Source organism: Patiria miniata, unplaced genomic scaffold (assembly GCF_015706575.1).
Source record: "Patiria miniata isolate m_02_andy unplaced genomic scaffold, ASM1570657v1 HiC_scaffold_13, whole genome shotgun sequence".
NCBI classification, from domain to species: Eukaryota; Metazoa; Echinodermata; class Asteroidea; order Valvatida; family Asterinidae; genus Patiria; species Patiria miniata.
Genome location: NW_024037051.1, coordinates 16,513,003 through 16,540,520, shown reverse-complemented (window position 1 = coordinate 16,540,520; position 27,518 = coordinate 16,513,003). Strand labels below are relative to the sequence as shown.

The following is a 27,518-nucleotide window of genomic DNA, read 5'->3' as shown; positions in this document are numbered from 1 at the left end:
AAAACTTAGCCACAACCACAATCAACTGGTCCATCTTCCAGCACAGCATCCGGACCAACAACGATGTCGAGGGCTGGCATCGCAGACTCAACTGTAAAGCTGGTAGAGCTGGTTTACAGCTCTACAAGCTTATCCCGCTGCTCCACACCGAGGCCAAGCTCATCACTTGTTTTAATTTACAAAATATAATTTGGATACATAATAATTAGGACTAAAAAAATAATCGGACCCAAGCAAAAAATTAATTTTCTGACCCAAGAAAATCGCATTTGACCCAAGAAACCTCGCATTTCCGGTGAAATTATATAAAATTCTGATTTTAACAAAAAATAAAAATCAACTCCCCATTTTTTCTTTTTTTTACAAAATATTATTTGGATATATAATAATTAGGACTAAAAAACTATCTGACCCAAGCAAAAAACTGGCGGACACTGTCCGTACAACTGTATAAGCATGCGTGATGCTATATTCCTTTTTTTTTATAGTAGCTCCTTTTTATACAATAGACCTCGCAAATATCAGTGTTTTCTTGTCATTTTACTTGTCTAACCAACCAGCAATTGTACCGCGGCATACACAGGTTTCAGCGATTCTTTATACAGGCATGCAACTGGGAAATCACAAAAAAAGAGGAAATTCAAATTTTTCCCAGACTTTGTACAGTGTTTTTCTATTTTCAATGGCACACATGGGAAGTAAAAAAAGAGGAAATCAGCTGATCCGAGGAAAAGTTGCATGCCTGTTTATACAGTGCGCGGTGCGGCGGGAACCAATCATACTGGTTATCGCGAAGACAACTTCCCAATCAATCAAGCGAACTTGTAAAAAAACAAACGCAGAATTCTTCTCTAAAAAATCGCGAATGTAAGTAGCACTGGCGGATTCAAAAATCAACTACATTTAATTTGAAAATCTCAACCTTTCAGAAAAGGTAAAATTATGCCGACCTACCGTACCGAACCTAATTTCATCTGTCCATGGGAGCTAAACCAATCGTCTAAACTCACGCGTACGAGTTGGTCCGCGTACGAGTTGGTCCGCGTACGAGTCGGTCCGCGTACGAGTCGGTCCGCGTACGAGTCGGTTCGCGTACGAATTGACCCGCGTACGAGTTGGTCGCGTACGAGTTGGTTCGCGTACGAGTTGACCTGTATTCGCGAAACACTGCGCAATGTACCGTCAGCACGCATGGCGCGTTGAATCGCAAAGCACAAACCGCGCAGGAAAATCGAAGTCTGTTCAAAATTGCAAAAGGGGTGTCATTGGAATTGAGAAAAGTCTGCTTTTGATTGTAAAGGTGATTTTTGAGCAATAAGATTTTAAATTAAGAAACATTTTTAACTCTAATTTGTTCAAAACAATACAGGGGCCCTACTACACGATCTCGATCGCCATGATCGCTATGAAATTGAATGCAGGATTCTGCAATCTCTGTAGTGTAATTACTCCCACCATTTCATATTCCCTTTGCACCACCCGTTCCATATGTATAATTACTTAGAAATTGGTTCAATTTTTACCTTCAAAGATAAGCCGGTCGAGGATTTCCGTCTTGGCAAAAATTCCATTGTTATCGTTCATTATAAAAACCAAACCGTGCAAACGAAAACAAGTCGGAACTTGTCGCTTTCGAAAATGGCGGTCCTAAAATTCCATTTTTTGTCAATAGAGGGCGGTATGTTGCTCGGCCGTTGTGGACAAGTTGATTTTTTTTCGGTCTAGATTTTGGTGAGAACTTACACCGTTTAAAGGGAATATACATCATTTGCTTTTGCTGTAATTTTCAGAAATGGATGGAATTGGGGGGGGGGTTGGAAATATATAGCAAATATAGTTACACTGACTTTTTTGAGGTTTTGGGTTCGAAAATGCTATAAAAACCAAGAAAAACGATCATTTTCCTGTAGTCTGGTTCCCTGACTCCATATAAGAAGAAACAGAGCAGTTTACATACATTGGGGAATTGTAAGGTCAGGGAACCAGTCTAGCTGGCTCGTACCCGTTCCGTTCATAGGTTTGTAATCGATTGCAAACAAGTGCGATGGTCAATTGGGGCCAGTATTTGAAAAAAAGCCAGTTGTTTCCAACGCTGATCGGCCGATCAGCGTTGGAAATTGATACAAAAATACCACTTTTCTTGAAAATGACAGTATACCAGGTGCCATGATTTTACAGGATGCTTTACACTGTCATTCACTAACAGTCCAGCAAGGTATTTCAAAATGATTTGGTAGTTTTATTTTTTGATGTTTGCAAATGTTGTATTTTCCCTTTAACTTTATCTCACAAACAAGAGCTGCTCTGTGGGCCCTTTGTTAACAAAATAGAGGGTCATGCAGGAAGAAAGTACAAACACGACAAAATATCATAGAAAAAAAACACGAAAATTTGCATACAAAGGTTATTGTTATTATTACCTTTTTGTTACAAAGTGCAAAAAAAAAAAAAAAAAAAAAAAAGGTCCCGGTACACCTGCACTACCTTTTGTCACAAAAATGGCAGTTTGTTGGGCAAAAGGCTGTCGCCTATTGAAGGAGATTTCAGTTCATAACAAGATTGAATGGACTTACTAGCTTCTGTGTGTTTAGCACGGAACAAAACCTCACAAAACTTCACCGCTTTATCCGATTTCGGAACGAATGTATCGTAATGCATTTATATAAATGTCGAAATAACAAAGTAAAATTTCAATACCGGTATCTATCAAATTTTAGAGTAGGATTTGTAATTTGATCTGAAAACTAACTAACATGTTAAGAATAAAATCTGGCAATATTCTTGTATTGTATGACGGCTCCCGACGGTCAAGTGTGCTATCTGCTTTGCGCATTACCTTGAGGGCAGCAGACACCATCCAACACTTCGCCGGTGCACAACAGAGGGCAAACGGATGTAGACCCACGCCATAGACATTAATAATAAATACCCTCACTTCTAAATATAAGGGAAATTGTTCAAGTTGTTCAAAATAAATTTAAGCTCATTTATTCATTCATGAAATTAAAGCTTCATTTTCACTGTCTATTTGTTTGTTTTTCTCTATCTTTTTTGTGGTGGGGGGAGGTGGGGCGATAACCAATTCATTTTTGGTGATTTTTCCCTACATCATCCTGATAGTAATCCTACCACTCCATTGCACAATAGAGCAAGTTTCGGGTCCAATAATGACATCCTGAAGTTCTCAGAAATACAAGTTTAAAGACCGGTTCAGAGCTGGGAGCCTTATTTCTACCAACACTCGAGTACAAGGGCCATAAAACTCAAAAAACTCTCAAAGAGAAATTGACTCTGTACGTCACCGTATCGTGATTTGATCTGCGTAGGCAGTTTGCGGCCTGTTTAGTTTACGATTTTCAAAGTTAATGAATTGATAGTCAATAATTTGTTCAATGCAAGATGGGATCCTTTGTGAAGTGACACGCGAGCGTAGGCGGTGGTGCGGAGTGGGTTTTGGGGGCCCTTGACTTTGGGGGGCAGAACGTGCCGCAGGTACGGCACAGGTGTGAAGCCATAAACACGCTGACAATGGGGCTAGGGTGTGTCGGGCGCACTCCCCAAATATTATTGAAATTCAAGGCGATTTGCCTGTTATGTTTTGGCTTTTGTTTGATTGCGTGTGCTTTTGATCTTGGTCATTGTTGATGCACGGTTGCACATCTGAAGATGTCCCCACACGACATCGAGGTTTCGATTATTGCGAAAGTTGGTGCACACGTGACACACCGGTAGGCTTGTATTGACTTGAAGGGGAAAAATGAAAATGAATAAAATGCTGCAAACTGCTGAGTGGATTGACATAAATCATATAAATTAAAAAAGTTAGAGGGAATGATGTTTCGACACTAGCTGTGTCTTTCCCAAAAGGCAAAATGCCCATTTTGGTCATTTTGGTCATTTATAAAACTTATTTATGTTAGGCTAAAATATATGTCGAATGATTGCCTAACATTTTCAGATCGAAGGGACGGCAACTCGGTTTCAACAACGAGTTACAATGCCCTGCTCTGACTTCTGTCATTTAATCTCAGGTCAATAAACTGTGTGAATTGAGTAACTAATTCTTCTAAACCTGTTTCAGTGTATTAAACTGTACACTCATGAAACGGCCGTTGGTTCCACTTTTGTTTGCGCGTACTTTGCCCTTGCTGTCAAGTGAATAAAAAGTGTTGAAAAACATTCACCGAAAACGAAAGTTTTAAGAGAGATTTCTTGCCACCGCGCACGTGCGCTCCACGGTCGTCATGAAAAAAAAGGGGTCAGGCTAGATGAAAAACAAAGATTACGCCTCTCAAACAAATTTGCAATAACTTGTGGCCTTGAAGAAAAGAGCCACGTGATGGGGCTTGAGTGTCTTTGTTCCGCTTAGCTGTTTTGGAGGTGAAAGAGGCTCTTTTTTACGATTTGAAGGATACTGTTGTTCACTTAACTCGAATCGATTCAGGGCAACCTTCACACTGTAATTCCAACCTTGTTGACCCTGGAGTTCAGTGGGGTTGTTTGCTGAACGACATGGCACAAATCTATCAATGTACAGTGTCACGTCGGTTGTGTGTTTTATGAAGCTAGGCCATAATTTGCAAAGAGCGAAGATTTGTTTTGGCACATGAAAGGAAAACTCAGTGCGGGGCAGGTTGAGATCGAGCTTTTTGAAACGGAGGTATTATGTTGAGTACATTGGGCTGTATATCGGGGAGGTGGTGGAAGTGCCCCCCCCCCTTTCCCCCTGGTGACGCCATTGGCAATCCCCCTCCCCCCCCCCCCCCCAAAAAAAAAACACAAAAAACCGAGTTGTTTAAATTTTTAGTGGGTGTTAAAAATTAAATGCTCATTTATTGCGTTCGCCACACGTGTTGTACTAGTCCGAGTATCACCCGTTATCCACGGGGCCAAGTCTCCTGTATAACGTCTGATATGGCTAAGCATGCAGAATGATGCAAGCCGCGCGCCAGCCAATCGGAGTCGACTAAATCGTGACGTCATTTTATTCCCAAATCAGGACTAATAGTTTGATTGGTCAATTCAAAATAATGCTGTGTTTTGTAATACAACAACAACCGCGGGCGCATATCGCGTAACATGATACAGAGCGCGTGTCCGTGTCTATAACGCGCAACAGGTGAATGACCGAAGACCCGATATAGAAAGCGCCCGCGGATTGGTCAAAATCTAGAGGTCAAGATGCGGTTGTCTTGCATAATTAATCAACGAATCTGATTAACCCTAAAAGAGCCGAGTTATTTTGACCATCACTCAGCCGAGAGGGGGGGGGGGGGGCGGATTCCGCCCCCCCCCCCCAAGATCTCGGCCATCGAGTGACGAAAAATTTTGAAACTCGGTACATGCATAGAGCAACTCATCATGAACACACCCAAGAAATTTCATGAGTATAGGTCATAGGGTTTTGGAATTATGGCTAATTAATTATTCATATGTAGGAATGGTAATTCTGCTCTGTGTACACGACGTATATGGGAAAATTCATTTTTCAAGGCTATCGCGGAACAAGTCGAGGGGGGGGGGGGCGGATTCCGCCCCGGCCCTTTTAGGGTTAAAAATTATAGACCGTGGCTTTCTAGTTCCCGTGTTGCTCATGATGTTTGAACTACTGCTTCACAGATTAAAAAAAAATGGTCCAGTGGGCTGGTTAACAAGCTGAAAAAAAGATTGAATAAGCAGGATGGGCTTCTAGGAATAATGTAGTCATCAATTAATGCTTGCAGGACTTTTGACCAATTTTCAAGTTTTTGCGAACGATCTCGAGAGTTCAGTAAACTTGTTGTAACGATTGCTATTCACTAGATCGAGAGTTCATCAATTTCAAAGTAAATTTGTTTGTTACACAATATAATCCATAGAGTTCTATTGTGTTTTCTGCTTCCATGAAACCACGTCACTCAGCTGATACCTATCGTGACTCCTATCGCCCACTGGGTTTTACTTGTACAAATACAACTCGTGACGTCACTATTGGGTAAACACTTTCCCGCGTATATTCGGGTCGGGGTATCAAAATACGAGCACAGTTTTTACTGCGCGGTTCGTGGCGGCGACTGTTCCATGACGCGAGCACATCATGCTGCAAAAGAAGTACGGCAGGTTTTTAAAACAGATCAAAGCATTGTAATTTATTGTGTGCGTGCATGGTGTAGCAAGGTATTCGGTTTTGTTACGCAATTGCAAAGAAACAGAAAGCAAAACTACATTTCAGAATGGGTTGCTATAGTACTAGGTTGTAACATTAGGATTACAACCGCCCGTTACCATGAATTAAATGACTGTGCCGATACATCAATATCATAATTACAACAAAGGGTAACGCCTCACTCACGCCCCCTAACCTAAAGACCCTTTGCATGATCGAGAGTTGAAAGAGAGGCCACACTGACATTAGCTTCGCACACGTCAAAGGGTTCTTACGTAATACTTTAGCAAACTACATGCATACATTAGCATGGGCGTCAATCGGTGGGGGAAGGGGGGAGGCCTCCCCCCCCCCCAAAAAAATTGATTCGATAGCTCAAAATAGCTAATTCGATGACTCCAACTCCAGTAAGACTCCGGTACTAACTCGAAAATGATGTTTAAATGATGATCTTTTGCTAAACAAACTTTGGTTGAAATGGTCAGAAATAATTGCCTCAAATTGCACCAGAGTGCATCTAGAATCCAAAGTTTTTTCGGGGCACTTGTTAGCGGGCTCCGCACCTCAAGCTGTTAGGGCTTCGCGCTCGCATTAGTTCTGTTCAAGGTAGCCTATGTCCCCAACCTTTTGAGAAGCGAATTAAAGCGATTGACTCATGACCATCGTTTTGAAGCACAATATGGCGCACAGGTGCTTTGAAAAAGTAAACCTTGGAAGAACTGTTGGAGTTTATCTAAAAGCTCGCTCGGTTTTTTTTTGTTTTTTGTTTGTTTGTTTTTTTATTTCTTTATTTTTTTAAATATTTTCTTTCGTGTAAGGGGGACCAATTCACAATAAATCAGTAAACTGTCTTGCATGATTATTCACGGTGCCTGGCGAATTTTACAGGTCAGTAACTGCACAGATGGATAGGGATATATATTTTTTCAATTTCAGACCGGACATCCGAGAGGCTAAAACTACAGGGTGAGTCAAAAAGATGCTGGCCGGGTTAGAGAAAATATTTTAAAATTGTTAATAAAAAAAAATAACACAGGAATAAAGTACATGTTATTGACCAGTAACTGTGAAAATGTCACGTAGTTTGCACTATTCGCAAGGGTGACTGCTCTATGTTCCGACAGTGTTCCGACAACTTAACCTATATTCCGACACCCCTATGTTCCGACACCCTTATGTTCCAAAACCCCTAGGGGTGTCGGAACAAAGACTGTCGGAACATAGGTTGAGTAGTCGGAACATATAGGGGTGTCGAAACACAGAGGTGTAACCATTCGCAAGTTATTTATATATTAATACAAATCACAAATTCAGCTGCCCACCACTGATCATAATACCGATACGCATTGACGAATAGGCCTACCCTTAAAAAAAAAGGGCGAGTTAAAAAGAAAGTGACCGAATTCGAAAAAAAAAATATTTTAACAATATGTGACTCATTCCATGTCATAAAAATAACATTGGGAATAAAATGTTATTGACGAGTGATTTTGAAAATGTCACGTAATTTGCACACTCTGTTCACAAGTTATTTCTATTTTTAATACAAATATCACAAAATTCAGCTGATTGTCCACCACTGATAATTTACCAATACGCATTGATGAATACACTTTAAATACAGGGCGAGTCAAAAAGAAAGTAACCGAATTAGAAAAACATATTTTAAACAATATGTGACTTGCTCAGTTTCATAAAAATAACACAGGGATAAAGTACATGTTATTGACTAGTATAGGCCTATAACTGTGAAAATTCACGTAATTCACATATAGTTATGTTTATTTTAACGAAAAGATCACACAATTCAGCTGTCAAAAACTGACTGTTTACCGTTCTACGAGCTGATGAATACCCATTAAATACAATGAAACATGGACGTCTTCCCACCTCCATGAATGAACGAAAACTTGCAAAGGAAAACATACACAAATCACAGTTATCATTGCAGGAAAAAATGACTTGATTCGTTCCTCATAATACAAAACACCAAATCTGACGGTAAAAATGTGTCAGTCTTGACTCAAAATATTAGAATCTCATTTGAATTTTGTAATCTCTGGTTCTCACTCGGCTGAATGGCTTCAAACTTATGGCATTCCACACGGACAGCTGTAGCATGGATCGATTTCTTTCTTTTTTTTAATTTCACGAGTGGAGGAACATGCTCGTTTAATACTTGCTGATCACAGGTGTGTCAAATTTAATTGCTTTTTAAGTGAAGAAAAAAAAATCATGAATCCAGGTCACTTTCTTTTTGACTCGCCCTATAGAGGATGTTTTTTATCACCTTCGTTTTAGGCACCGTTGAATCATGAACGAACCACGTGGACCTAATGATAAATTGATCTTAACGGTTACACCTCTATGTTCCGACACCCCTATGTTTCGACACGCCTATGTTCCGATTACTCAACCTATGTTTCGACACCCCTATTTCCGACAAATATATGTTCCGACTGCACATATTCTTATTCCTTTCCATATCCCTAACCCTAACCCTAACCCTCACAGTAACACCACCTTATGTGCAGGTTGTCGGAACATAGGGGTGTCGGGTGTCAGAAAAGCTTGTGTTCATACCTTCATAACTTGTCGCCTAGATTTTTGCAACAGTTTACTTCAAGGACTACCAGACTCACAAAACGCATCCAAAACTCAGCTGCAAGACTAGTCACTCTCTCGAAGCCCCATCAACCCATATCACCTATTCTGCGTAATCTGTACTGGCTCCCAGTCAAGAGGAGGATAATCTACAAGACCCTTCTCCTAACATACAGATGTCTCCATCGTATCGCCCCTACTTACCTCCAGCAATTAATCCATAAATACGAACCTCGCAGAAATCTTCGATCAAGCTCACAATCCCTGCTCGCCTGCTCCTCAACATGGACAAGGTCATACGGTCAGCGAGCGTTTTCATCTACAGCCCCCACCCTCTGGAACAAACTACCCAATCACATCAAGGATGCCCCAACCCTGGTCACTTTCAAAGCTAATCTTAAAACCCATCTGTTCACTGCAAATAATATATAATGTTTGTGTTTTCTCTGTTAATTGTTCAGCGCATTGGGACCCCGTGTAAAATGCGCTTTATAAGAACAGTTTATTGTTATTATAAGGTGGGGTAGTCGGAACATAGGGGTGTCCGAACATAGGAGTGTCCGAACATAGAGCAGTCACCAATGTTCACTACGTGTTCATGTGGACGGCCGGGTGTCCTATAAAGTTCGCAAATTCACGATTATTACTCGGATTTGCAATTGATAGCGCAACGCGTGCAACAGATGTACATGATCACATGGGAGATAGTAAATGCATAGTCCGTATCTCTGTCGATCCAGGCCGGGTCATTCTCGTGTCCAGGGACTATAAATGCCCGCAACACGACCAATAATATTATACCCCATTGGGGATATATCCAATAATAATATACGACCAATAACATTATATCCCATTGGGGATATCCCATGGGGGATCGTCCACTATCTTATAGGCTATTTACCGTATATCCCATGTTGATCCAGGTCGTTTTCAGCTCTACAGGCACTAGCCTGGATGGACTTTGTTATTGCGATATCGTCCTTGCCCTTGCACTATTACTGACACACAGATGGATCTTCCATCATAAGCTTCGTAAGAGTGAGTCAGAAAGATGGGTACCCTGTAAAAAAAGAGAGAAAAAACCGTCAACTTAAACTGTCAACCGTCAACTATAAACAATTTAAAGAGCGAAACACAAACTACATTTGTACAAGGTTTTATTACATACACCTAATTTTTGTTTCATCAATTTTGCTTTTGTGGTTCGGGAGATGGATACGGAGATTTTTCCCCCAAATTCCATGAACATCAATTTTGTCCATACATGATCATTGAATCATGCTAAAACACACCCCGGCATTTTAAACCTTACACAATGTCAGGCTTTGTTTCTTTACTTGTATTGTTTAATCAACACTGTTTCTGATTATTGCAGAGGTGATATAGATTACACACATTTTGACATGAATACAATTTTCTGAAACCAAGACGTCTCATTTTGTTATTCCTTTATATAGTTGGGAATGATTAAGGATTCCATCTGTGTGCGTATGTGATTCACGCCTAGCCTGTAGTAAAACTGACACGTCTTTGCATTTTGGGTGTTCCGACAACTTTGTTCCCCCCCCCCCGTATTTTTTGTTTCGAAACATTGTAACTTTCAGAAAATTTGTCGTGCCCTGTTGTCCAGAAATTCACCAAATGACAGCTAAGTAACAGGGCTTTCCAGTTATGTACTATTTTCAACCCCCTGCCTTCAAAAAATAGTTTTAATATATATATTTTTTAAATCAGGTACCTATCTTTCTGACTCATCCTGTATATAAGTCTCATAGGGCATACGCTGGCGGAAAAGAGGTCAATTTTTTTAATATTCATAAATCGATTCTACTGCACTTTGATCTAACAGAATTTGGTAGGAAGTCAAAACGCGAATCTAGTTTTCAAATTGTTATTTGGAAATTTTAGGCATGACCTGCAACCACGGAGTGACTGTTTCAAAGATAATGTACACAAAAACTGTTACCTTTTCAAGGGACAACGATACAGTAAAGCCGAAGCAGGTTATTAAAAAGAAACCAACCTGTACAAATTTCAGCTCAGTAGATATACTTCTTTTCCTAGGAACCAGTGAAAACGCATCTTCGTTTTAAAATGTTTATGCAAACGCTTTGACCTGCAGCACCCTCTTGTGGTATGATCCGCAGTTTGTCACTCGGGAAATTACCATTCACGGATATGGAACCGATTGCCAACTAAAAAGTAAATTTGGTCAACTGAGAGCAGTCTTTGAAAAAAGATGTTTTTTTGTTCTCGCGATGGTTTAGTTCCTAACCATCGCGAGGAAATGATGGCAATTCCTCTTTGCTTGAAAATGACAGCATACTAGGCACAACGATTTCACAGGATGCTGGATAGTATTATTTACTTGCAATCAAATAGAATATTTCGTACTATTTTGGCAGTTTCGTTTTTGTATGTTTGCTTATGATGTCCATTACTTCTAAAGGGCTGGCATATTATAGGATCTTCTTCTTCTTCATTCATTCATTTTCATGATGACTTGATGAGTTGGGCCCAACTGTCCCTGTCGAGCATAGGATCACTGTTTGCATTTATCCCAAAAGTATCCTACCGAATTATAATATCAACAAGTTACTTGGATTAAAGATCGTACTGGTATACTAAAAACAAAACACCCAGTGAAATTATTCCGTCTGGCTTGCTGTCATTCAGAAGAAATCAAGAAATGTAGGCGATTTTTTTTGGGAATAAAGAGTATGCTATTGACGAAATCATGTTTCGTGATGTGCATGGTTTTCACTGTTTTCTCGAAAAATGATCCACTGAGCAGAAATTTCAACAGGTTAGCTTTGAACATTTTTCTTTGGATTTCGAGTGGTGTTATCATTGGAAACGATCAAAATGAACGAAAGCAAATGATCCTAATATGCCTTTCAGTTTGCACTGACGACCTTTTAGCGTTCACTGACACGAATTATGCGTTATGTTGTGATGCGATCAACTTTAAGTATACGCAAAGCCACTGAGCTTTAAAACAGCTGTACTACTACACTGCATGGAAAGCCCTCGAGGGCAACCGTTTACGTACGTCACCTTGACACACAAACAGAATATTTCGGCTTGAAGAATGGGGCCAATTGCTATTATTGCTATTATGGACCCGTGTGTACCCTGTTTAGTTGTTATGATTGTGTAATATGGATGCGCGGTGTAACGTCCGGGTGCTCTAGATTTCGAAAACAGATACGGAGTGTCCTAGAGAAAAATGCCTCCATTTCAAGAGCGTTCATAATTCAGGAGTAAGCACAGGTAGCGCGGTATGGTGCCTTCGGCACGGATACCTCACCCATATGAGAATAAATTTCTACTAACGAACCAAAGCATCATGCGAGTTTCGTACCTTTAGAGTGCAATCTCACACTGCAACAATACTGCGCAGGCCTAGTAAAGCTGGTCCCAGAGATCACACAAATAGCATTAATTATTGATTCAGCATGGCTGCTCACTGGAGGTCTTTTCTGGTCTACACAATGGACCAGTTTAGCCCATTCATTGGCGTTACGGGGTAATCATATACGATAACACTGCCCGGCTCACGTGTGACAATCAATCAGTCAATCAGTCAGTCAGTGAGATAGGAACGAAGAAGGCCTCTGGGATCAGCAAAAAATAATGTGCAAAAGACATCAACTAGGTTCTATGTGTTAGTTAACACGGGGTCTACCCGATGTTCCTCAACGGTTCCCCAATACCGATGTTCCCCGAAATCCTTATATAAGGATTAGGGTTAGGGCTATAGGATAGGGTTAGGGTAAGGCTTCTCGGGGAACATCGGTATTGGGGAACATAAGTATGCACCCAGTTAACAGAGCAGTTTTTGCAGTGCGAACTGCATACTTCGTTTTTCTTTTTTCTTCACTTTTCTTCATTCAGTGACCAGTGAAGCAGTCGTTCTATGGCTGCTGCATGATACAACATAACAAGTGCCGTAGCGGATAGTCCAGAAATCAATTCTGCCGGGGGTGGGCTGTTGGGATTCTTAATCATCATACAGACTCGGACGCGCTCTGTTCCCTGCTTGTTCATTATGTATAGTGAAATATTGCTGGTCAATTACGGATCAAAAGGATGTAAATTAGGGTTGTCAGGTTGGTGGTGCAGTGGTTCTTTCCTCGCCTTCCATGCACCTCAATTTCCCGGGTTCGATTCCTGCACCGGTCCACATGTGGAGTGGGTTTTCAGTCCCTACCTGATTTCATTAATTTCCTCACCTTCCACTTCTATGGCCCGGGTTCGATTCCTGCCCCGGTTCACTTGTGGATTGGGTTTTCATTCCCTACCTGATTCCGTGGGTTTACGGCCCCAGAATATTCTTCTGGGGTTTTCCTCCCACTTGTAAATGGGCCTTATTCACGAGTTGGCCATTTTTGTCGAGTTACCTGAACGGTATTTCATTAATTGTTAACTGTTGAATGGGATGGCGCCAGACTATTTATGCAGGCACAATGCAGCCTTATACTGTCATTTGTTTTTTTTTTAATATGGATTTAAACATTAGGGAATGTTTAATGACAAATTTGAAATTATTTATTGAGGCAGACTGGAATCGATTATAAATTCAGTTGCTTTCATTTCTCTTCGCAAGTTCAAAAAATTAAGATTTTACCTAACTTTCAATTCAATATGTCCGACTCGTGAATACGGCCCATTGACTGTAATTTCTTCATTGTCTTCTCTGCGCAGTTTTCTTTAGGTTTGCGAGCTGGTGTCTATAGAGCGGTTTTGAGGAATTCAAGTCAGAAAAATGTTGGCAGATGATTCATTTTTTCAGGGCCACTGAATTAAGTGGCATACTGTTCCGACTTGTTCAATATTGCTGGTATGGTTCTTGATTGTAACAACATACGGGAATAATGATGCATGGAATTGGAATTACATGTAGGCCTAGTGTTCAAAAGTTGCTGGCACAATTTCAACCTGACGGGAATAACCGAATTACAGAGGCCCAATCAATCTGCACATAATGTTAAAATGTGTCAAAACACATTAAACGTCAATCGTCGAGTTTTATGAGACCGCATATTTTATGCGCAACATAAAATTGTGCATTATAGAATGTTGCTGTAGAGTGTAGACCACGCTGGTGAACAAGACTAGATAAACCTAGTTAACTTCCAGAGCACACATAACAGTGTTCAACTGGCCTGAGAATGGTTAAAAAGTTCGTTGAATAAGTTGTAGTGGCAACATGGTGGAAATATGTAACTAGTCTAATTCACAAATGACGGTCAGTTAGTGTAGTCTAATTCTCAAGTGACATTCAGTACCAATCTAATACACAAGTGACAGTCAGTCAGTCAGTTTGGCAACCAGTCTAATACACAAGTGACAGTCAGTCAGTGAGATAGGCAACCAGTCTGTCAGTCAGTGAGAGACTAAAGCAAGTCTCCCTCACAAGTGACAGTCAGTGGGATAGGTAATAATACACAAGTGACATTCAGTCAGTGAGATAGGTATAGTCTAATTCACAAGTGGGCAGTCAGTCGGTGAGAGACTAAAGCAAGTCTAATTCACGTGGGGGAGTCAGTCGGCTAATCAGTGAGTCAGTCAGTCAAAGAGGGCACTAGGCTGGCCCTCTGGGACCAGCACAAACAGAAGTGGGCTTCAATTCAGAACAGTAATACTGCCAGATTGGAGGCAGGTACGCTTTGACCCCCAAAAAGGTCGAGTGAACCCCCATAGGATCCGGCAATAGCAGCTGTTCATGGAATCCCTTGACCCAGTTTGGAATGTGGCCCATGTATTGTTTCATCGTTCATCATCCATACGTGATGGTCCCGGAGCGATGTTGGTTCCTTCCTTGAACACTCACGCATACAAACACTGACTGAACATGTTTCCCTGCACTGTTACAGCAGTAAGCCACATACAAGTAAGAAAACAATATAGTATATCCCTCGTCAGCCTAGGGTTGCAGACCAGTAAATAAATTTCCATAGATTATTAGACCCCAATGATAAATGCCCCCACTTCAGAAATTCAGGAAAAATACTCACAACTCTGCAAGGTGTTCCAGACACACATCAAATTAAAGCTTATTTCATCATCTTTCATTTTCTTTTCCATTTTCGGGGGTCAAGTCATGACTTTTAGGAGAAATTTCCATTCGAAGATGATCACCCCTTAAAATAGTCCTGAAGCCCATCGCCATTTTGAAAAACGATGCCTACACTCCATGGCAAAATAGAGCGCTTTCATGGCCCCAATTTCATCCAAATTGCACAGAACTACAAGCTCACAGTCCTGTGCACGGCTTCCACCCATATTTTTTACAAGCCCTCGAGTTCACTGCCCACAATATGCTCAAATACTGAAGATTTTGAGGGCACACAAATCGTGATTTGGCCGGCGTAGGCAATTTCGGACCGATTTACTGGCCTGCACCCCAAGTGTCCTGTTTATCTCACTGACTGACCGACTATCTGACCGACCGCCTCTCTGTCACTTGTGAGACGGGCAGTCATGGGCGTCGCCAGGATTTTTTCTAGAGGGGGGCAAAAAAAATTGTTGCCCAAAAATGCTTGTATTTCTCAACTCATTCTCGATTTATCAGTTTTAGAGGGGGGCAGGGACATTTTGCCCCCCCCCCCCCCAACTCATTAAATTTACACCACTTTGTCTTCGCGCCTCTTTTTTTTTTTTTTTTTTCCCCTTTTTTCTTTTTTTTCTTTTTTGCTTTTCCAGGGGGGGGGGGCAAGTGCCCCCCCTTGCCCCCCCCTCGCGACGCCCATGCGGGCAGTGCTATCGTATAGCATTACCCCGTAAGGTCAAAGAATCATGGGCCAAATCCGTCCCCTTGTGTAGACCAGATGCATGAAAAGACTCCCTGCGAATAGCCATGCTGAATCAATTAAATAGAATGTTGTGCACTCTGGGACCATCTCTACTTGGCTTGCCTTGCCTTATAAATTGTAATGTTCTATTTACTAATTTCAAAGAAATATCAAAGCGTTTTAATAGCAATGTCATCGTAGCTTCCATCTGTGCCAAGGTCGACTCGTTCCCGGGGGAGCTAGATGCTTGGGGTGAAGACAAGGTTAGCGAGGTTTGTCAACATCGTCACCAGGAAGTGACTGTAGGTAGCTGGGCCAGTAGGCCGCGGTATGTGATGAGGGAATTGAGTGTGCAAACGGTGTGTAATAACCTGCTAAGAGGAAGTTCAGAGATCCATGGTCGAGATTGAACACTTGATTGGGTAATAAGGACAGTGGCGTACCCAGGATTTGGCTTGGGGGGAGTGCTCATAATTTTTTGTTTCAAATTTTTTAGAAGTTAACATTTTTAGAAAAAAAATTGCCGAACATTTTTGGCTGCAGACAAAAAAACGAGGTGTTTTTTTTTTGGGGGGGGGGGCCGGGGGGGGGGGGGGGGGGGGGGGGACTATTTTGACGTTGGTGGCGCCACTTAAACCCCTACAACACTACTCGAAAATAGGCCACATACATATCACCCAGGTCAAATCGTGGAACTAAAAAAAATATTACCCCCCCCCCCAAAAAAATGACAACCTCTTGGTGGGGGGGGCTCAAGCCCCCCCCCCCCCGAGCCGCCCCCTCCCTTGGGTGCGCCATTGAATAGGGACCCCCCCCCCCCCCTTCAAACACCTTTCTCCTCAAACCTTGAAACTAGACTAAGCATGCATATCACAAAGCTGGTTCAGAATGGCTATTCACTGGCTATTCTTGTCATGCATCTGGGGCCTTAAAAACAGAAAACAGAAAGGCATCAAGATTTGTCATCTTTTGACAAAAAGCGTGGACACGCGGTTGACGTTTTTACTCCGTTCAAGGCTTCAAGATATCAAAAGACAAAAGATTTCCTGTCTATAGAGGGCAAACTTCAACGGAAGTAGAAAAACAGGTTTGTGACTATGCATGTACACAGCTTGAAATTATTTGCGTTTATACTTGGCATTTTTCCAGTTGACAAACGCACCAATTAATAATAAATATGCAACCGTCAACATATTCTGCAACTCATATTACTCAATTTATGCCCAGTTCCAGCACGCGGCACGTACACATGTACATCCTATACATTCATTGCGGGAATAAAAGTCAATTGTCAAAAAAGATCAGTTGTCCGTGACACACGGATATATCTATAAATTTTACCACCGAAAGGGGAAACAGAAATATAAGCACGCGTATATTATGACAGATGTTACTGTCATGATGGTGTTTGGCTTTGGTAAAGTATACTGCGGTGAAGTACATGTACACGTTAACACGTTGGTTGAGCACTGGTCAGGTTTTGCGAGATCGCATGTTCGAACCCGCTCGAGAGTCAATCTGTTTAACATTATACTGATTGAAAGTAAACCTTGTCGTTTTCACATGCTTATTTGAAGAAACGCTAAACCAAACATTTCAAGTTTTATTTCCACATAAACTTATAAAGCAGTTTTAGATCGCTTGTCCTTTTCTGAAACGCCTGCATCAGAATTATCGCCGTTTGCGAGTTAGCCACGCCCCTATAAGGCAACCCTATAGAATTGTGTACGTTAAGTTTTGTTTGTCTCAGATTTTGCGCGTTCCGCGTTCATTTGTATAAAACGTAATTGGACAATATTTCACAAGCTGCGTTGACGCGATTCTAACGCGATATGTTAATACAGCAGAACGTACTTCGCCCTAAAAAACATTGGCAACTTTCCAACTATTATGTAATCGCCTGCTGCGCTGTATTTCCTCGAAGCACATCACTTGACAACAACTTGGCGCTAAAATTGCCTCACGGCGTGTGCGTCTGTGGATAAGCACTCTTTCATCAAAACATTACAGGGAATTCTACAAGGCCTTCCAAACAACGATTACATAATAGAGATATAACCTATAACAAGTGCGAGGATTGAACGGCCTTCAACCTCCATTTACTGTATTGCGAAGTATAATATGATGCACACTCTGCACGTGAATTCTTTGAAATAAAGCCGCGGCAATAACGGTAAAATGTCGATGATGATAACTACACTGGACACAAAACCGGGCAGGTGGATTTTTTTTTCAGGAGGTCGAGGAGAACGGTCAGTGCTCTGAAGTTTAAAGGGGACATACAACATTTGCAAACATCAAAAAAGGAAATGATCAAATTATCACGAAATATATTACTGGATTGTTAGGGAATGACAGTTCAAATCATCCTGTAAAATCGTGGCTCCTGGTGTGCTAACATTTTCAAGAAAACTTGTATTTTTCCAATGATGGTCGGCCGACCAGCGTTGGAGAAAACTTTCTTTTTATTTTCAAAAAGTGCTCCTACTTTTCATCTTTAGTTATTCCGCATTTTCTTTGCAATACACACTTTTGATGGGGTACAACTACAAGCCTGCCAGACTGATTTTCTGACCTTACAATTCCCCTAAGTTTATAAATTGCTCCGTTTCATCTTTTTCTTTCCTGAAAATTGCAGCAAACTTTTGAAGCAAATGTGTACATTTCCTTTAAAGAGGTATCTCGTAGAAGGGTTAGACAATTATTTTTATACCCATTTCCAAGAAGTACACCCTTCTGTGGATTTCATTTCTTCATCCCAATCGAATAATCGATACAGCTCGCATTTCACACTATTTTGTATACAATTTGCTACAACGGTCAGTGCACTGCGATGTCATCTTTAAAGATGTTATCTCGTTATTGATTCGACGACATAAAACGCGCCCTCTTTTGACTGCTAAATGTTAACGTCAAGGGAAATGCAAAACCAATCTAGCCACACAACTGCCGATTTATTTTATACGACTACCTCTAAAATGACGGCACGCTGTTGACTGCCAAAAGAGAAAAGAGGGCGCTGTCCACTCTACGCTTTAAAAAAACACTGTAAACAAATTTTTCGTCAACGAATTGCCTACACCCTCTTTTTTCTTCAAAGAGACAGAAAAGCTAAAATAACCATAATATAGTTTTTCAATGTGACTCCCATTTCTGGGAAAACCATGGAGCTACATTAAATTTAATATACCTCTATTGGGAAAACTCATTTAGCCGCTTTAAACCTCATTTCCCTGATAAACTCTGCCGTTTTATTCCCAAGGACGTTTCCCGCTAATATGCCGCAAAAAAATGGCAGCTGCGCTCTCAATTATGAAATTTTCAAGGATTTCCAATTATTCGTTACGTAACTTCCACAATACCACACCGTAATGGATATTACACAGCTCCAAAAAAATACCCGGGGATCTGATGAATTTGAGTAAATAAGTCAAGAACAAGTTGGAGTATTAGCGTTTCCTGGCGTTCTATGTTGATGATTCTTGGAAATTCGTATGAGTCATCAAAACTCCTGAAGATACAAGAGGATTTAATAGACTTGGGTACTTGATGCTTTTTAGCCTCACCCGTGGCCGTGCGCTGCAATGGGGCAAAGAACCTTGGCAGATAGTTCAGCTTTGGCGCGGACACTGCTCCTACGGATATCCAGGGGTTTCGAAAATTCATTTCTTGATGGCATTGGGCCAAAGGACCTTGAAGTCATTTTCAAGGAATGCGTTCTTAAGAGAGTTGCCAAGGATCCGATGATAGAAAAGGGGAGTGACAAGGGAAGGAGAAAGATCAAGGGATTATTTTTGAGGAAAGCCCATGTGATGAGGAAAGGAATGACAAGGTAATCAATGCTGAATATGCAGATATCTATGCCTGTAAAGTGCTTCGGATGGGATTCGATTTCCGGATTGGATTCGAACATGGGTCACCAAAAGAATGCGCTAAAATTAATAAACTTCTTTCTGGCCCCAATCACGGGGATAGTCAAAGTGTTGTGGTTCGCTATTAGGGTGCACACCTTTAAATAGGCCAAATATCCGTCCGCCGAGCTCATGATTCAAAGTTATACCCTCAAAATATTCTATATTAGAGAGTTCTGAGAGCAATGGAATTGGGGAATTGAACTTTGAAGGCACTTGAAGACTCCAGCCCGGAAATGGGACCTCATTATATTCTAAGCATTCTGCATGCGATTGGGCCCGAAAGGGACGCTGCTTAGGCCAAAAAAAGTCTCCGGTTTCTGGTATGGAGCTTGCCCAAAAAGTGGTGCGGCGACGCGGCTTTTTTTTTTTTTTACCTGTTTTTTTTTTGCTTCAAATGTCGGCTGATGACTGCAAATGGTGCCCGACTAAACTTAGTGCAAATATTATGGGAGTCCAGAGAGGCCACATAAAGCTTATTCTCGATCATAACCCCATCTAAAACACGTTAAAATTGTGCAGCAGCAGGATTCCAGTCAAACCAGTGAGTTTGGCGGTTTTGAGACATCAATTTTCATTGGAAAAAAAACCTTTTTCATTTTGCCGACGCGCATGGTTACGGCGACGCGCGCGCATACCAGAAACCGGAGACTTTTTTTTTGGCCTTAACCACGTTGTGGTGGGATCGTTGTTTTTTCAAGATGGCTACTTTCCGCTTTGGGAAAAATAGGGGTCGTCTTCTTTGGGTGAGAATTTCTCGATTAGCCAATGGTCAACCCACCCAAAATGAACAGAAAATGGAAAATGACATGTTTATCATCATTTTTCAGTGTAACCTAAACTTACGTGAGAGTTCTGAGTATTTTAAAAAGAATTTTGAGGTATGGGCATTTAGCACTGGTGTCAATGGGAATTTTAATATAGCGGTGAAACCCTAAGTACTTCTATAGCAGCAGTCACCCTTTTACGGACAGAAGCCAAACCGGAAGTGTGCATTGAAGGCATACGTTGCGCTGCACTGTGGGACAGCTTGCACTCCATAACCCATTCGTAACCATAAACTGTCCCACAATGCAATGTATCATATACCTTTATTGCACACTTCCGATCTTTATTTGTTTAAGTGCCACTAGTACAAGCATCAAAGAGACCGCCTCATGTTCAAAAGACAGAGTATTCCCAGCAAGATGGCACATGATGATCACGCATGCTCTCTTTGACACAGAGCGTGCCCTCTTGTGGCCTGGTAAGCACACAGCTTGTAAACCGATAACGATCTTAACAGGCTTTTATAATGGCCTTTCACCGCATTATGTCATAACAACTAACGAAATTGGCTTTTCCTAGAAAAAAAACATTCAACCTTGCTGTGTGGATATAATTCCATTCAGTCACGCATGGGAAGTGTCGAGCCGAGGTGAAATAAACTGATATAGGAAGGAACTAGTTGTGTTCATTTAATACGAGGAAAATCAACATAATTTTTATTCTTACAACAATCTGAACGAATAAAATCATGGTTGGTGCAAGTTGCGGGAATTGTCTGTTTTGGAAAGGGTAATGAAGTAAAAAGGACTGGATTTTTTTCTGATGGATTTTTTTTTAATAGACCCACTGCTGGGTAGGGGAAAACACATTTTGATTGGGTTTTTTTCACATCCTAAAAAGAAGTGTTTTCTTGGTGTCGGTCATGGGCTGCAAGGGAATCGGGGGGGGGGGGGTGGCGGCTAATTTCTTCAACCCCCTCCCCCCCCCCCCCCCCCCCCCCCCCCATTAAGGTGTAGCCCGGGTTTCTAGGGCCTGACATATGGGAAATGGGTCTTTGATTGGGGTTAATTCGAAGGGACACAGATGGAAGGGAAAGGGGTGCAGGGACCCGGGCCTAGGCAAGCCTGATGTTTGACAGAAAGGAAATTCGGGTGTTACCAGAAGAGGGAAGAACATTCCGAAAACTGGGTCATGGGGTGAACTGGAAAGACTTTGGAGTAAACATCGAGATTTCAGGCCTTTCCTTACGCCCACACTCCTACGGTGCTTTCAATTCCAAATTGCAGTGAGCATGAATTATACAACAAATTGAAGTTGTTTATGCCTTTAGAACCTTCCCGACAATCGATTTGAACCTCTGCCAGTTCAGCTTTTAGAAATGCAATTGGTGGCGGGATAAAGCGAATCAGTGGAGCGGAATCAACCGACACTTTTGACGCTGTTGTTGAGTATAATGCGAAGTGATGTAGCTCTAGTGGGCCATTGTGTGTAGCTTGATACGCAGGGAAGTGCTCAAGTTACGTGTTGGGAAATATTATTGTAAGCACATTCTCAAGTGCATGATTGCTGGTGATTAATTAGCTTTTTGCCAAGACCATCGTGGCTTACAGCGGCAGAGCTGCGAAACACGAAGCGACTGGAGCAAAGATTAAGTCAGCACGCACGAGTGGCGAAGCCACGAGACCTTTCCCGGCTTTCCGAACTTGAATTTGTTGAATTATTCATATTTTTTTATGCAAATAAGTGGAGTGCTGAAAGGTTAACCAATCACAGCGCGGATATTGCCTAGTTGCTTCCATTTGTGAAAGAAGGGTGAGTAATGGAAAGCGTTAGAGGAAATAACTGTAAGTTCAGATGAAAAAATAAGTTCATACACTCGAATAATTTCTTGAAATACTTTTATAAGTGAAATTAAAATAAGATAATGAAAGAACAATTAGGCGGTCACGATCTCGTGAAAAACTAGACTCGCATTTTTGGTTTTTAAAAGTTGTTCAAGCATCCGGGGCTACCCCGCGCATCTGGGTGGTAGCCTCGCGCGCCCTGATTGGTTGGAATTTTGCTACCCTTTTAGGGTAGCAAAAATCGAGATTTTAAAGAAAAACATAAGAAATTCTTGGCAAGTTGGAACACTTACAAACATGTACACCAAGTAAGTAACATACACCAAACGGACCTCCCTTGAATATATGGAAACTAAATTTTGATCCGCATTTGCCATCATCGAAACTTGCATCAAATCACTCTTCACCCTTCCATAATACGAATCCCCCGGAGACAACTACAAAAGCTTTCACTCTCTTACTTTCCTTTTCCACGCGCGCAGCTCAGAGCCATGGGGGATTTAGTCGTTTCTCACGGCCGAGCCCCGGGTGAGTTGGAGGCACAGGTCTCGTGACTAGTCATGGTCGGCGCGTGACAGGTCGTTATTAGCCTTCGCACCTGTTGGCTGCACAGACCAGTAAATAGGCCCAACATTTCAAAATCATCATTGTATACCCTCAGTTTTCTTCTTTAATAAAGAGTTTTGTGGTCCTATTACTTGAGGGTTTGTAGCAAGTAAGGGTCCAAGGTGTGATTTGGACTAGTGGACTTCAATTGTTGAGAAATCTCAAAATGAGGATGAAATTGGACCAGAGGTTTTGCAATGGAATGAATGGATAATTTTCAAGATGGCGATGGATATCAGGATTGCTTTTTGGAGGGACAAATAACCCAGAAGTCATCGGTCACTACCGCACAAAAACAAATTGAATATGAAAAACAGAGGACACTTAATTTAGATACCAACCCTTTGAGGGCAGTCTATATGTGTTGCGCACGCAGATACTCTGAGCATGCGCAGTTGTGTAGCCTCGTTCTAAGAAAATTCTGTGAAACTGTGTATGCGCATGTGCATGACACTGGAATTCATTTTTTTGCTACAACACAATATCGTATAGGCCTACACACGTCTACGAAACCAATTTTGTCAAGTCGTTACATGTATTGTACTACGGAGGAACAGCATAAAAGCAGTGCCCTGCCATATTCGCATCAATTATGTTTTGTAATTTTGTTTTGTCAACACGAATTAAGCTAATTCCTACGAGCGCACGTGCTGATAAATAGGTTTTGGAAACAATGCAATCATTTAAGGACAGATGGATAAAATGTATAACTCCAAATAATCCATCTCAATAGTTCGCGTGCCACAGATTCATAATTCATAGAATTAATGTTGTATAATAATTGTATCCAGGGCAAGTTCATTCTGAATAGAATACACCGTGGATTGCGTATGTAAATAAGGAGTTATTCAACAACCAAAATCAACACCAAAGGAAGCGAAAACTAGTTGCATATTAGCTCAGGGGAAACTAAAAAAATATAATGACTCATCTTCAAAAAATTCTGAAAATTATCGTTAAAGGGAATGTACAACATTTGCGTTTGCTGTTGATGGATTTGGGGGTTGGTATTTTACAGCAAATGTTGATACACTGACCAGTTTAAAGTTATGTGTTCAAAAATGCTGGGAAAATCAAGGAAAAATGTGTTGTTCTTGTAGTCTGGTTCCCTGATTCTACTTCAGAGGAAACAGGGTAGTTTATAGATTGTCAGGTCAGGGAATCAAACTAGAAGGCTTGCACCTGTTTATGCATGTGTAACCGACTGCAACCAAATGTGGACTAAATAAATTTGGTAAAGTTGGGGCAGCATTAACAAAAAAGTCAGTTTTATTTTCCAACGATGGCCGGCCGATAATCGTTGGAAATTGAAACAAAAATATATACTTTTCTTGAAAATGACAGCACACCAGATGCCATGATTTGCTTGAGACTATTATTCACTAACAATCGCGTAAGGTATTTAATAACAATTTGGTACTTTTGTCTTTTGATGTTTGCAAATGTTGTATACTGCCTTTAAAGAAAGTCCAACTGCATGTTCTGTCGAATATTTTCACAAGTATTCATGGTATGTGCAAATATCTGTACGTGTCGATTTAGTTTGGACACATTCTTGTGAAAGTTTCAGTATTGCAACACGTGTCATTTTAACAAGACTAGGAAAGCCCAGTAAAGCTGGTCCCAGAGTGCACACAATTCTATTCAATCGAATCAGAATGGCTATTCGCTGGAAGCCTCTGTTCATGTATCTGGTCTACACAATGCACCGAATTGAGCATATTTATGGCGTTACGTGGTAATCCTATACGATAGCACTGCCCGAATCCTTTATGGCAGCGAGTCAGTGAGTCAGTCAGTGACCAGGAACGATTTGATAAGAATACTGATGATCGGACGCGCCAGTTTCTGGTGTGCAGTCTTGCACTATGATGAAATGTTTTTCCTGAAAGTATAAGTGAGAGTTCGTCGGCTCATTTTCAATTAATCTGAAACACTCCAATGTATTTATGTGAATATGTTGCACACAACACCGATAATGCTTCTCAGCAATGAAAAATGAACCTGGGGGGGGGGGTGTTGGGGGGGGTGTTGGGGGGGGGGGGGCTGGGTGGGGGTGGGGAATGATTAATCTGTACTACAGTTGGAGTTCACTCAATGTTACGCAGCACTTGTTCTCAAGGTTGCATGTGGATGCTGGGGGCGTTGCAGTGTCATAAATGAGTGGCAGGGTGTAACCCTTTTGATTGTACAATAAAATAAACAACGGGTGCATGGCGAATTCTGCGAAAATTGCTCAGTTAAAAAATACCATATGGCGTGCTGGATAAATGAACAAATCGTTTGAGCGACGGGTGTTGGCAATGTAATGGCAGTTGGCTCATAATTTCGTAGTTGAATGCATGGAAATACTACTAAATACTAATATTACTAGAAAGAATGTTGCATCCTGACACTTTTTTTCATCATATATCATCTCAATGAAGGTCAGTCATTGCAGAAACTGTTGAAAAGACATGAATCTGGGACTGAGAAACATTTCCAATAAGGGAATACTTTGAAAATGTTCTGGACTCTCCATAGACTTTGTACACAACCGCTGAAGTGGCGTCGGGATACTACATTCTTTTCATGACGTTAAATAATTTTCCTAGCGGCCGATGTTCCAGACATTATAGGTTTTTTTTGGCTACATCTTTGTGGTCACGTATAGTAATCTAAATTGACATTACAACAGAATTCCGTCCCATCATGCTTAGGTTACAATGGCATGATGGGATGGATTTGAAATTGAGGTTACCACGTGACCAGAACGATCGTGGTATCAATGAAACGGTCTATGCAATCGCCATAAATTTGGAACGAAAATTGGAACGGCAAAAGTACGTAGTTGCAAAGCTACGTGAGAAGCTGAGAATCCATTCCAGTGGCGAAAGTTTAGCCACTTTAGCCCATCTTTTGAACCAATTACAGTGCAAAGGACGCTATTGGTCACTGGCGCCTACAATTGGTCAGTAAAGCCGGCACGTGACTTCTGGTCCATATTAAGAGTTCCCCTGAAATTGGTCAGTAAAACCTTCACATCAATAAGAACCCATGCTATTGGTCAGACTGAAGAAAGTCACTTGACTTCTGGTCCATACGACCCTCTGCTATTGGTCAGTAAAGCTGTCACGTGACTTGTTTCTACAAGGATGGTTGTTTTCTTCAAGAATTAAGCAATCCTGTTTCAGAAATTTTGGAAATTTAAATTTTTACAAAACCTACACAAGTTTTCCACTAGTGCTCGATTGAAAGTATAAAGGTCCAACAATTCTACCTCCATGGTCCAACTAGGCATGTACATGTACTAAACATGTACATTTGTACACGTGCACGTTAAGTTTGTACTGCGGATTCAAAACACATGGTCCTTGGGAATGGAAAGTTTGTCGACCCGCGAGGGTGGGTGTTATCCTCTGTATTTGCCGATACGGGTGAATTGAAGTAATTGAAAGTTCAAGTCATACGAGCTTTTTGATCAAGGTCCCTGAAGCTTCGCTATTATTCTGTTGTATACAGAGGCTCAAGTTTTTGGCCTTGAGATTTCCCGGGATTTACGCAGTAAAAAAAAAGGAAAAACTTGATAGGCAACTCCACCGGAACATGACAAAAGGGGCTGAATGGAAAACACCTGAAGTATGGGTGGGTGGTTGTGCATCGATGTCAATTATTTGTTTGTGTCGATATGAAAGTTTCCATTTTGGCCAGTGATTGGTGGTACGATGGGCACACTGGACCAGCGATGATTGAAGACAAACAAGTTTTTGTTGTTTTAGGGGCGTGAGCCAATGTTGATTTTTTTTGGGGGGGGGGGGTTTGGGGGGGGGGTTGAGGGGCCGTGGGTGGGGTTGGGGAGGAGGGAGGGATCATGGATGATACAATACGCCCATGTCCCGTCCCTGAGGCGGCAAAGGTCTATACAACCCGGGGGCGGGGGGGGGGGTGTTCTTCTGGTACGCATCCATCTTCAGTGGCCTCTCCGATAAACTTGGACGTCCCGAAAGTGGACGGGTCTACAATCCCGGTCAAAATGGCTGGGACACTTCCCGAGCCTGCCACGGTCACCCACTCCCCCGCTCCCCCGGTCAATGTTGTTCTCTCCAGCTGATGGAGCACACACCGCGCAATGAGAGACAACATTGAACGTGGGCCGGGGGGTTCGGGGCCCAGCGAGATTTTGGCCAGGATTGTAGGTTACAAAAGTTCTTGGAAAGGGTGCGCATTCAACATTTCCCCTCTGCCCAACAAAACACTCAAATAACTTTTAAAGATAAAGCCAGTTTTATCTGACCAATTATCTCAACAAAAACAATTTAATGCACGTCGGGCACTCGAACTCAGACAAACATTGTACATTTTGTGGATTTTCGAAACCGACAACTTACCAGTCATATCGACGTCACATGTTCGGCAGGTATAGCGCCCTCTCTTGACGTCATTAAGTCACATCCTCTCGAGGATGCACGTGTTCAATCTGCACTATAAGAGAGAAAACATACTAGTTGAACTATTCGAAGTGTGACATTTCATCAAAGCGATATACCGCGTCTATCAATACCCATCTTTTCCTGTTATTGAGGTGGGTTGCCGTTCCGGCCCTAGTGTGTGGTATCGGAAACAGTCTGTCCATGGAGCTATAAAACACATGGTCTGTCTAACTAGAGAAACAGCATGGTATTTGGATACGGGCTTCCACGCCTCTTAATCATCTTCCTGTGATTAAGTGTTTATGCGTAGGGATACTGTTATCTTTTTTCTTTTTTGAGGGCCACATTATTTGTGTAATGGTCAGATGCACGGTTAGGGTTGCAAAATAGGAAGTTATGCAATGAGCGTGAGAAATGTACCAATTTGAAGGGAT

At 41.6% G+C, this 27,518-nt stretch overlaps 1 protein-coding gene and 1 long non-coding RNA gene across 6 annotated transcripts in view; one reads left to right on the top strand and one right to left on the bottom strand.

Moving 5' to 3' along the window:
• Positions 1-27,116, bottom strand: part of LOC119721413 (microcephalin-like) — a 46,261-nt gene extending 19,145 nt beyond the window's left edge. For 3 of the 5 annotated variants that reach the window (XM_038191484.1, XM_038191483.1, XM_038191485.1), the window contains exon 1: positions 1,524-1,676. In XM_038191484.1, the coding sequence (XP_038047412.1) occupies positions 1,524-1,571 (48 nt within the window). In that variant the 5' untranslated portion in view covers positions 1,572-1,676. The other 2 variants (XM_038191488.1, XM_038191486.1) reach the window with 2 other exon arrangements.
• Positions 222-838, top strand: LOC119721414. Its single transcript, XR_005270189.1, has 2 exons — positions 222-583; positions 755-838. It is a non-coding gene; the product is annotated as an uncharacterized LOC119721414 (long non-coding RNA).
• Positions 27,117-27,518: the final 402 nt, after the last annotated feature.